General features: G+C 34.4%; 2 protein-coding genes across 2 annotated transcripts in view; one reads left to right on the top strand and one right to left on the bottom strand.

Moving 5' to 3' along the window:
• Window positions 1-2,943: 2,943 nt before the first annotated feature.
• On the bottom strand, window positions 2,944-11,376 carry LOC149940244 (uncharacterized). The gene is made up of 4 exons (XM_090179186.1): window positions 11,320-11,376; window positions 9,204-9,408; window positions 5,335-5,562; window positions 2,944-4,148 (listed from the first exon to the last, which is right to left on the bottom strand). Exons 1-4 carry the CDS (start codon window positions 11,374-11,376, stop codon window positions 2,944-2,946), a joined length of 1,695 nt encoding a protein of 564 aa, XP_090035312.1.
• Window positions 11,377-11,672: 296 nt separating this feature from the next.
• Window positions 11,673-11,877, top strand: part of LOC149940243 (atrial natriuretic peptide receptor 1-like) — a 34,154-nt gene continuing 33,949 nt past the window's right edge. The window contains exon 1 of the mRNA XM_090179185.1: window positions 11,673-11,687. Within this exon, the coding sequence (XP_090035311.1) occupies window positions 11,673-11,687 (15 nt within the window). The remainder of the gene's footprint in view (window positions 11,688-11,877) is intronic.

The following is an 11,877-nucleotide window of genomic DNA, read 5'->3' as shown; positions in this document are numbered from 1 at the left end:
TATTAGACATTATATATCGAAATAAAGTTAAAAGTATTAAAAACCTTTATAAAGTAATTTATGTTTAAATTTTTTATTCTTCTGATTTGCGGAAAATTTTCCGAAAATATTTTGGAAACTTATCCGCATTTTATTTTTTGGTGTCTTAGCATTGTGTTGTAGGTTAATTGAAAATTAATATTTATAATTAAATTATAACTTGCTATTAAACTGTATTAATTTGATAAATATTATTAAAAAGGTACGTACAGGTATCGCAATTAGCACTTTATTGGGTAATAATGTTATGTCTAGGTTAATCTATTAAAATCGTCGTTATAAAACGTCACTCAACGGGTAATTATTGGAAAATTAACTCCTCCGAGAGATGTATTCTATGGGCCACCGATGAGTAGCTTAATAACGTGGATAAAGTCAAACTGGCAACGCTAGAAAACGGGCAGAAAGAAACGGGTGTCATCGATGAGAGTTACTTAAAAGCAAAAGCCTATAATAAGAGAAGCCTCTAAGTCGCCCAAAATCGTTAAACGTCTCGTTTTCGAACAAGAGGTATTCGGAGGGATACGGATTTTTTAAGGCGATATGTGTCCAGAAAATATAGTCCTCTCGATATATTCATACCGAGGGACTTCAGGTGTACAAATCAGCAGTGAAATCACGTAAATTTAGTAGATTTCATAACTTTAATCAATTAAATATTGAAATCACTTGAAATCTGAAATCAGATATACAAAATTTCTATCATTGGAATGATTGGATAGCTCCTCGATTCATACGCGAGCAGTAGCGAGAAAACATTTTAGCTCGTAGAATTCCCATAGGATTTTGCTGGGGATTTTTAATTTTGAGAACTTGGTTTTTTCTACATTATAAAGGTTATACTTGTTAAAACTATTATTAGCTATCATAAATATACATACTAATGAACAATAATCGTGATTCTGAATGCGATAATTTTCTCAATACGCGTTGAAAAACCTTAAGCCTTATGTTAAGCCTCTTATTATAGGCTAATGTTAATACGTATGAATAAACCAGCAACGATTCCCAATTTGCATTGCCCCTAATTCCTCTCGCAACTTAAACTAATGTTTCAAACAATTCCTATTTATTTTACCAATATTTTCGCGCAAGTACAGCTAAAATTGCTCTCAATATTTGAATTAAACAAATTTCAGCGATAAACTAGACCTCGTCTAGAATTTGCGACCTTCAAAGACCAGGAAAAAGAACTAAGATGACGAAATCAGCCATTTAGCAGATGCTACGTTTAGTTGCTTCTGTCTGAATAGCTGTGATCCAAAACCCAGCAGCCATTTATGACAAACATTTTTTGTTTACTAACAAAGGTTTTATCGAGTCGATCCTAGAATTTACAGTCACTCGTGATTTCAATTTGGAAGTTTTTCTTGAGCTCAAGGCTAGCTTTTGCGCAATGTGTTGAAAATAATCATATGAACATTTCACGAGGTGGTCACTCCCAGTAATTTCACTCTCCCGGTTCCTGTAAAGAGAATGTGCGTGTAAATTTGGGAAGTGATGCATCGTACGAGCTGATGTTCTCGCCTCATTACGTTAAATCCATTCAAATAACCTTCAGAACGTTATGAATAGGTCTGACGATTTTATAGACTTCCTACCTTATGATCTAACTCACGTAAATATGACGTTAAACGATAATTTTGGTAAAATAATTAAATTTTTAGCCCATATTATTTTGGATGTCAATAAGCGAGTGAATTTTTATCCGCTTTAACCGGTTCGTGAAGAATGTTTTCGTATTTATAAAATACGTTTGCTTTTATTTATTTTGTGTTAAGGAAATGCACGTCAATGAATATAATGGAAGTCTATTATCATTGTTCCCTTCATTGTTAGCGATTGATTTGTTATTTTGAAAACCGACCACCATTTCGGGATATAAAGAGACTCTCCCTAAATATCCATCTTTTTCGGCTTAGATAAAAAGTCAAATAAATAGGAAAAGCGAAATATATTTGTCTCCAAATTGCGACGGAAATATTTGAACCCTTAAATATGTATCTAAATACCTAAATTTTTAAATAAAATAATACCTAAATTTTTAAATAAAATAAATATTTTGGTGGATTTGATTCAATATAATAAGTCATTAACTAATGGGAAAGTAAGATAAAAATTAATAAATTCAAATATAAGTTTGAATATTAGAAGGCACCGGATACCACGTAACTATCAGTTGTCGCTGGAAACCTCGTGTGAGAAGCCACAGAAAGTCAAATCTTTTTGTCACTTCTCATTTTGCTGTACACCGATTACGTACTCACTGACTACACGAGTAACTATGATGAATACAATGATTACGAAAGTTATTACAGCTATTACGGAGATAACCTCAATTAAGCAGCTAGCAGAGATATAAAAGATTCATTACGGAACGATTACAGGGATTACGGATGAATAATGTATTACAGTGATTACGGAAAATTTACAGTGATTAACGAAAATGAACCACTATAACATTGCAGCGATAACCGATTAGCAGAGCACACTAAACAAAAACGAAAACAGGGCGATTACCGTTACACTTACAGCCAAAGTTTTAACGGATTACAGCTAGAGCTCGGCGGAACAGATAAATTAACCACCGAATTTCCAATTATTCATAAAAATTTCGATTAACTGCTTTTTTTATGGATATTATTCACGGTTATAAAAAGATTTAACGTGCAAAGATTAAGGTTTTATTCAGATAATTTTCGGTTATCGATAAAAACAAATAGAACGGATAATTCTTATCCAAACCCCGAGATCTAATTATTGCAAGTGGTCAGCCCCAAAAGTTGTAAAAATGTTTGGTGAAAAAGTAAACTTAATAAGTGAAAGTTTAAGTACCCGGTACTTCGACCCATAAGTCTTAGCATCCTAGTATAAACTAATTGCACAAATTCATGAAAGTAATTTTTATTCTTTACTATTTATTATATTTAATATCCAAGATAAATATTTCTCAACATCGGTGTAAATTCCATATTTCCCAGGAGACGAACACCCTTGACCCCAAGACACAATACCCACCAGGAAAGAGCGGTCGTTAATTTTAACGGACAGCGGTCCGCCACTGTCACCATCGCACGTGTCGGGTTTATAGCTTTCGGCGTACCCCGCGCACAATGTCCCGTTAGCTAAAGCGTAATCCGAACTCCGTTCGCATATTCCTCTATCCACCAGTGGTAGTTTGGCCTCTTGCAAAGTGTAAGCGTTAATTGATTGTTGCACGCTGACTCTTCCCCATCCCGTCACCACGGCCAGCGCGGATTCGGGCAGGGATTCCAGAAGTCCTTGTCTCGGCAAACATATGGGTATAATTGAATTTGACTCAGCCGGAACCGGAGTTTCCAATTTCAACAATGCTATATCGTTCGAGTTGACGATCACCTTTCCGTTTCTGATAGCCCTGGGCCGGAAATCCGGATGCACGGCTATTCTCGAAACGGAGCTGGTGAATTGGCCGGGCTCCCTCTGCCGTCTTAAGTACTTGCCCAATTTAATCACTAATTTTGATCTTTCATTGTCCTCGACTGAGTTAAGACAGTGAGCCGCTGTGACAACCCAATTGGAAGTTAACAAAGAGCACCCGCAAAGAAAGGGGTTCTTTTCACTGGCCATGATCCCCATCCAAGGTGCGGATCCTATTTTAGCCCGCGTGCCATCAATTATTCGTTTCTTTCGAATTTTAGCCTCTGGTTCGAAAATAAGTTGAGGAACTCCGCATAATCTGTTCTGTTCGATCGATTTGTTCACCGTTATTACGAGAACCTCTTTTGGTTTCAAAGGATGAATTTCCACGTTGTCCGATAAAGTCACGGGCATATTCGGATTTGGCGATGCTACAACCATGTAAGATTCTAATACTCTGAGAGAGTTTTCACTCATTGTTAAACAAGTGTACTGTCCTACTAGTTCTTTGGACGTTAACACTAAAGAGCCGTCCCTCGTTAATGTGATTCCGGGTACCACATAGCTCAACGCCACGGAGTCTTTTAACCACAGGATATTCTGGTTTAGTGTACTACATCTCAGTGTTATTGCTCCTTCGTTGAGATAAACAGTTTGAGAGTCGAATGTCACTTCGTCGCACTTCTTCAAGTCGTGACTTTCGGGAACCTCTGTAAATGTTGTTTTAGATAGAATTCATAAATTTGTAGTAATGTAGGAAAGTGGAACATAAAAAGCTATATTTAGGAACTCATATCGTCTACTAGGAATTATTTATAGTTATCTTCAGGCTTCACGCGTTTGATAACCTAACTCGTTATTGTCTTCTATAAGTCAGCCACTAAGTATTGAAAAACACCTACTTTAATGTCCTTCATGATGGTAAAATAAGTGATTAATCCAAAATCAATGGAAAAACTACTTTGTTAGGTTAAGCGATCTTTATTAGTGACCTTCCTCTCTCAAAGTCTGATAGTATAAACCATCTTTATTTTGAAAACATGCACCTTATTTTTAAAGTTTTTAGCAACCGTATATTTAGGTTTAAGATTTTCGTATTAACATTCCTAGTAGAAACGATGATGAATTCAGGTACCTAAGAATATGGGACAAAAGCATAAGCTTCTAGTAATACCCTCTCGTATCACAATCTCTTACTTGGTAGACACAGTTCGTATGCTTTTTAATTATTAAACGTAAACATAGATGGCAATCATCTGTGTAAAAGACTTTCTCTAAAATATCAAAAGCCAACGAACTTTCTAAACTAAGTATAAGAATTTCAGTCTTTACCTATTCTTAGGTACCTGAAATAATCCTTGGTAGCGGCATATTCAACCTAAGAATTTACTATTAATAAAAATAAACATTTACTATCTATTCAAAGAATCTGTTCCATTCCGCCGAATCCCATTCGACCGAACCCAATCCCATTCGACCGAAAAAGCCGCACTTTGGCGGATTTAGGATTCGGTCTAATGGGATTGTCCCATTCGACCGAAAACCCGAACTTCTCCGGGTTTAGGATTCGGTTTGATCCGTTACAGCATCTGTCAGAACAGCATGCAGTGTTACTTAACCTAACCTTACCTCACCTCACCTCTCCTAACCTAACCTAACCTACAACAGACTTAAAATTTATTAAAATGCTTCCATAAAAAATCAAAAGGAGTAGAAAGAAAAACTATTTTTTATTGCGGTCGCTCAATTGTGAATATTGCGTGAGTCGATTAGAAAAATACAAAACACGCCTTTGGGGCTAATTTCATCAAAACATTTGCGGAATTCAGTCTAATGGGAATTTGGTCGAATGGGATTCGGCGCAATGGGAAGATACCTATTCAAATACAATATTACTTTGGGCTGTTATGCACGTTGGTGGAAAATGCGACCATAGCTTCGTGTCTTCTATACATCTGGATACGTTGTGTCCTGATAGAATGTATCCAGAATTGCAGGTGAATATCGCGGAGACACCTCCTTGTCGTCGAATGCGGAAGCGGCCGTTTAGTGGCTGAGGCGGCAGTGGGCAGGGAGAAAGCTGCTTCGTCTCATTCCTTTTAATAATAATTTGGCCATAGCTCTCTGCAATTATTATTCAGAATTATGCACAGGTTATTTCGCCGCTTGAAAAAAAGAAACATTTAATATTGTTGATTATGAAAGACAGTCGTTTTACCTACATATATTCCCTTAATTATATTATATCACTTCTTTATTTTATAATCATCGTTACTTAAGCAAGTTCGCAAAGACGGTGATAATGTTTTTTCATTGCTCAATTTAAAGTGTTGTTTCACAATGAGTTTTTGCATAATCGAATACAAAAAAGTGGCAAAGACACAAGCATATTTGGTACAAGCATAAGTAACATAAGAACTATAACCATTATCAAAATGTATAACCGAAGTTATTTTAAAGTTATTGCACAATCAGCACAGGACAACCTAGCGTCTAAAATAAAGCGAAACTTAAATATAAGGCCATGAACGATAATCTACTACTGGGTCAGATTGTAAGTCCAAATCGGAGTGTTGAAAAAGGTTTGGATAGAAAATTTAAACTATAGGAAGTGTCAAACTTAAGGTTATTATGTTACTTATGGTACAAGGGAGCAAGGATTACGAAATGTAAAATATTGTAAAATTTATTATTATACAATTTGTATAAATTCAGCCAGTTCATATATAGCTAATAGCAATCAAATCTTCTCCATTTCTAAATCTAGTAAGTAAACCTGGTTGACTTCGACTGTTGTGATGGCGCTGATAGAAAAATTATTTCAATTGTTTCATTTGCATTAACTTTAAATCACGTTATCTTATTCTTATATTGTAAAACATCCACGTAATCAATAGGATAAAACTGAAATACCTGAAGCACCGAAAACCAAATAGTTTTCCTTTAGTTAGTGGGGCCATAAATAACTCTCAAGCTTAGGGCCTCAACGGACGTTAATCCGGCATTGCTAAGGTGGTGCCTTGGCTATTAGCCTAGCTGATTATTATTAATCCTTATATACATAAATGACGAAATCCTTTTAACGTCACACTTCAATAAGACAAAAAACGTACGTAATCCTTATAGTTAAGACTTTAAACACACAGTCCTTATAGTCGAAGCAATACGATTTGAAATAGTAACAAACAGAACTATTGTTTCCCCGAGAAAGAACGACCGACCGTTCTCAATAAAGAAGTGGGCTTATGAATAGAAATAGATCAAAGAGGGAGCAACTGCTCAGTAAAGAAATTAGGTTTTAAATAGAAAGAGATGAGAGGAGGCGTATATAATTTTTCTTTCAAATACATTTTAGAAATCAACGCCGGCAATGATTTTGGAAAATTCGGCGCCAGGTGATTTTAGTCAAACGCCTCCGCAGACCCAAATTAAATCAACGCTATGCTCTAGGCCCAACTACACGGTGTCCATCCAAGGTCGATTATCCAACCCCTCAAAGGTTGAGGGGGAAGTTCTATTTCCACGAGCAGGCATCGCTCCTTAATTGTTATTAGTGTCCCGCTTTCCATCGTAAATAAAACCGATGAGGGCCCAAAATCAAAGCACGAAGTAGAAATTGAATGTCTACAAGTACGCATCGTTCCATCTTTTTAGTTACTGTCACAGTGGTGCCTTTAGCCCCCCCCCGGGGGGGGGGGGAAATGAAATAGAAATCAGGTTATGAGAAAATAAAATTTGAAGTTACAAAATATATAAGTAGAATATAAAATATCGAATTTTTAAAATATAATCGCGAAATATATTGAATTTAATTCAATAACTATACACGTGTACAATACTCGATTAAATGTTCATAACAGAGTTATGATGCGAAGCAACTCAGATGACGCTATGTAGAGTGCGAGAAAAAGTTTGCTTACTCCATATTTCAATAGCTTAGATCGAAAGACTATCTAGGCAGCTATGTTCCACGGCAGTTCGTCGTATTATCACATGTATTTAGAACACCGAATACCCTTAAGTAAGTAGTAATGCATGTACAAAGCTTAGAGGTAAATAAAGAAAGTAAAATACTCAGACACAACACTCACATACACAAAGTTTAAAGCCGCATTTCAGAAGTTAAAGAAGATTAATCGTAAAGGTAAGGGGCGTTTTTAAATATAATAATAATAATAAAAATAATCACCATCATTATCATCATCTAGGCTAATACACATTGGAACTGGTTTAATTTTTTTATAATTATTTTTGATGTACTTAAAGTATGCTCTTTTGTGTACTACTACAGAGAAGTTATTCTATGACAGCTCAGTAGTTTAATTTCATTACTCCGGAACGACCAAAATCAATTTTTAATTGCAGAATTAGATATTTTAAATAAAAGTTTAATCTGGTAGATTATAAGTAATTTTAATTTAAAATAACGTAATTACCAGTAAATATTTTATATTAATAATTTACAAATACTATAGATAAAAAATTTGCGACCAAAATGGCGGCCATGCATGGCCATAGCTACGGAGTGCTACTACTCTATTTGGTTCTTTTTGTTACTGTCCAACAATGTGTCACTAGGATATTTGATCAGTAAATGGTTTTTATTTAATAAAACTAGTAGAATATATTGATTTCAATTTCTATGATCCATGTTATAAATCTGTGTCGAAATTTAAGGAATTTTTACTTCCAAATGTTGTCGTTAATAACAAAGATTTGGGCTATCTTAAAAATTTCAAGGTAGGTCCAATGGAATAAAAAAAAAATTCTAAAACGCTATTGCATGGCAGTTTCATATTAACAAACTAGGTGTCCGTTGAAATTCAACATTCGGATTACCAACTTTTTGGGCTTAACTGTATTGCTTTATTACTTTCAGAAAATCTAAATTCCTACACTGAACTGAAAGGCTCCAGAGGAAATTAACTATTTGCAACAACATTTTAATTTTTAACATGAACCACAAATACTGGTCATATGTTATATATAGGTTTTGATTTATCACTCTTGGTCAAAATATCAACCGCTTACCTAATTTTTGATACTAAACTACTATAGAGTTTATTATTACCCCATTGGCAAAATAAATGTCGAGTAATATTAAAACGAATCTGGCCCAACACAGCTTTTCTATAAATCATGGCAACTCGCGTGTTCTCACACACTTCGTGATAATTTAAATCACAACTCTTAAAATAAATTGCAATAAAAGTCCACTAATTATAAATTCTATTTCGTCTCCTACATTCGATATATTTCCGTCAGTCATTAAACGCTAACGTTCATATAAATTCATTGGTAAATTATATTTTATTTCTATAAAAATATAGATTTAATTTTGAACAGAAACTAAATCTATGATCGAAACTATAAGTTGAAATTGTAATATTTTAATTTCAGTGCTCCATAAACGATTTAAAAATCCTTAACTTTTAGCATGAATAACAAATTGTTTTACCCAACAGCGGTATTGACAGACCATATCCATATTATACAGCTACCATTACTGGTAAATAAATATACATCTATAGTATAACTTAGTAAAGATATTAAAACGCTTTCGTTTTTAATACGTGATTTTTTATATTCTTGATAATATTAGGCCCGTCAACAGACACGCCGGAGCCACGAGAGTTCTAGAAAAACAGGTTTCAGCTTATAGATAGATCCTCACTCGAAAGAGAACAAAAAAATCGCATTTTTGTCTAAGAAATACTTCCAACGTTTTATTGAAACCAGTGTAAAGGAAACTTTGAAACACTTACCTTGTAAGAGTAGACATACAAATATGAATCTCACAGCTACGACCGTCGAACTGCTTCCGGTATTACCGCGAGTTTGGTGGTAATTCCGAGTACTTAAATATAGCATCTTGGACGTTATCAGTAGTCGCGGCGCTTCGTCGACAATAAGCGAGATTCTCTGTCGACGCGGTGGGGTGAGATTGAGACCTTGGCCGACTAAGTTGACCTGGAAAGAAGCAGAAAGAAAAGACGGAATTTAAAGCGAAATTTAGCCGCGATACTAGGAAATCAAACGCGTTTGGTCGCTTATGGGAGAAAATAAATGAGACAAATATTTGGCTAAAGCGTAGTATTGTTTCCCCCTTCAACAATTCGTAGATTTGAATATTAATGATCGTCATTGATGTTTCAATTTGTGGTTCATTTTCAGGTAGCATACACTTTTTTGGCGGGTGGTTGAATTTCTTCAGTGTTTAGTTCCTACTGGACTGTTTAATAACGTTGCGAAAAAACATTGGTATTTGAAAAACTGTTATGGAGTTAAAATAAATAATTACGCTACCTACCGTATTGGAAATTGAGGAAATGAATAATTAAGGTCGTGTTTTACATATCAAAAGGTTGACCCTTGTTTTAATTTAATAATATTTACGCTGCCATTATTTGCTTTATTTTTCAGACATTCTCTGAAAACCCCTTTCATACGATTTGGAAATTATTTTAGAGATTCCTGCTTTATTTAGAATATTATGTATATCATTGCTGTTAACCATCAATAAAAACACAAGAATTGAGTGTTTATCGTGCTTGCGTTAAATAGAGAACTAATATTATGCCTTTTGATATTTGTACGTAAAGGAATTCGATACATTATAAACTATTTTAAAAAACTGGGTTCTTCACAAATTTCTATCTACAATATTGAATATTTTCTAGCCCAAAGATTACGAGTTAACAGGATAATATATATGGAAAGGCAGGATGTTGCTGAGTTAGTTACAGCTAGGAGCAACAAACACAACACCCCACACAAGGAGAACGCAACCCGTCAAAAGTCGTGGATTTTCTTATGTACGTTTTTCATTGGCTAGACGCTTTAGCGCCTGCTGCCGTCGGAAGGGGAAAATTCGGAAATTGTCTCCCCCCCTCCCGTAAAACGTTCATCGTAAAGGCTCGTGACGCTCGTCCAATGAAATTCGTACACAACCCTTCGTTAGCGTGTTTAAAGGCTAGCTGCGTTCTCCTTGTGTTTGTTGCTCCTAGGTTACAGTGAGTGGATTATGACATATTGAATATGTTTCATAGCTAACAATAAAGCATGCTTCATTTAACTTGTCTAGATTTATTTCACAGCTAACACCTTCTGACAACCCCTAAGTATATCACGTGACAGATGCAATATGTCCTAACTAACACCAGGAGTTCTGGCAGATATAGTATGGAACCTGAAAATTAATCTTTTTTTGAAAAATAAATTTATTTTAATTTTAATAAAACTGTATTTAGTTAGGAAAATGTAGTCTTACTAACGAATACTTTGGCGTCCCAGATAGTCTACAATTAATTATTTATTTTAAATCAAAGTTAAAAGAATAATAAATATTAAAATCTGCCGCCCAATGCGATAACTAATTTAGATACATCTTTTTTATTCGGAAAGTATTTTTAATTTTGTTATTTATTTGGTATTCAGGGTCAGTTTCTCTTATGCTGATTTACTCGCACATTATAAGAAAACGATTTTATATAATTCCGTTGGGTTTATAAGAATATTTCAGTTATTTATATTTTGTAGTTGCAATTACCAAAAAAACATCTTTGGTTTTCTATATGTTCTTACTTATTATACAATAAGAAATAATATTATTATACTTAGTTTAGTATTTGCTTGTATAAATGTGTGGTGACAATAACAACGTTCAAGTTGTTTGCACATTATTAATAGCAATTGGCGTGTCGTTTTGTTTGTTTACGAACAATCCCGGACCTTCTTCGGGTTTGTTTGTGCAGAGAATTCAATCATTTCCCAGATAGCGCCTCGCGTTCGTCCCAAGAAATGAGACGGGCAAAAATATTTCATTTCTGCCTTGTGATATCAGCGGCCGATTCAGTTTCGGAAACGGACATTCGGGCTCACACCGGGAATGTTCTCTTTGATGAAGTGGAAATGGAAAATGGTATGTGGAATATGCATGTTCACATATAAATAGTTCATAACTACACGAAGACATCAACAAAATTAATTTTTGTTTAGTAGTATAAAGCTGTTAATAATGAAAATTTTAAAATAAATTTAAAACGGTAATTAGGGAATTTGTAAAAAAAACTGTTTATTTATATATTGGATGGAGATTTAATTATGTGTTTCGTGAAATTAGAAATTGCTTAACCATTGTCCATAGATAAGTCTGAAAGATATACAAAATTTATTTAACGAAGAAGCATTTAAAAATGTCAATTATTACAAATACTACCCAATATACATGGTTTATGTCACATAAAATGGTATGTTTTTAAATAAGAATCAAATTATTTTTACATTTAATAGTATTGTTGTTTAATAAGATGAGAGATACGCGCTTTCCATAAATGTAAGTATAGAAAATGATCGGCCAGAATTTTTCCGATTAAAATGAGTTTGGTCTGTCCTCAATTTTGTATCCATCACTAATATCAAGTGCCATAAAGAGTTATG

Source organism: Leiobunum rupestre, chromosome 6 (genome assembly GCF_980474605.1).
Source record: "Leiobunum rupestre chromosome 6, qqLeiRupe1.1.hap1, whole genome shotgun sequence".
NCBI lineage: Eukaryota > Metazoa > Arthropoda > Arachnida > Opiliones > Sclerosomatidae > Leiobunum > Leiobunum rupestre.
The sequence above is the reverse complement of the archived record's forward strand: the minus strand, read 5'-3'. Positions and strand labels throughout refer to the sequence as shown.

What these genes read in the sequence shown, in the direction of transcription:
- LOC149940244 (XM_090179186.1), bottom strand. Translation starts at nt 11,376, where the DNA reads ATGCATATTCCACATACCATTTTCCATTTCCACTTCATCAAAGAGAAC. An exon ending in TCAAAGAGAACATTCCCGGT is followed by an intron (nt 9,409 to 11,319) that starts GTGAGCCCGAAT and finishes GCTTCTTTCCAG; the next exon opens with GTCAACTTAGTCGGCCAAGG. An exon ending in AACGTGCATAACAGCCCAAA is followed by an intron (nt 4,149 to 5,334) that starts GTAATATTGTAT and finishes CAACATTTACAG; the next exon opens with AGGTTCCCGAAAGTCACGAC.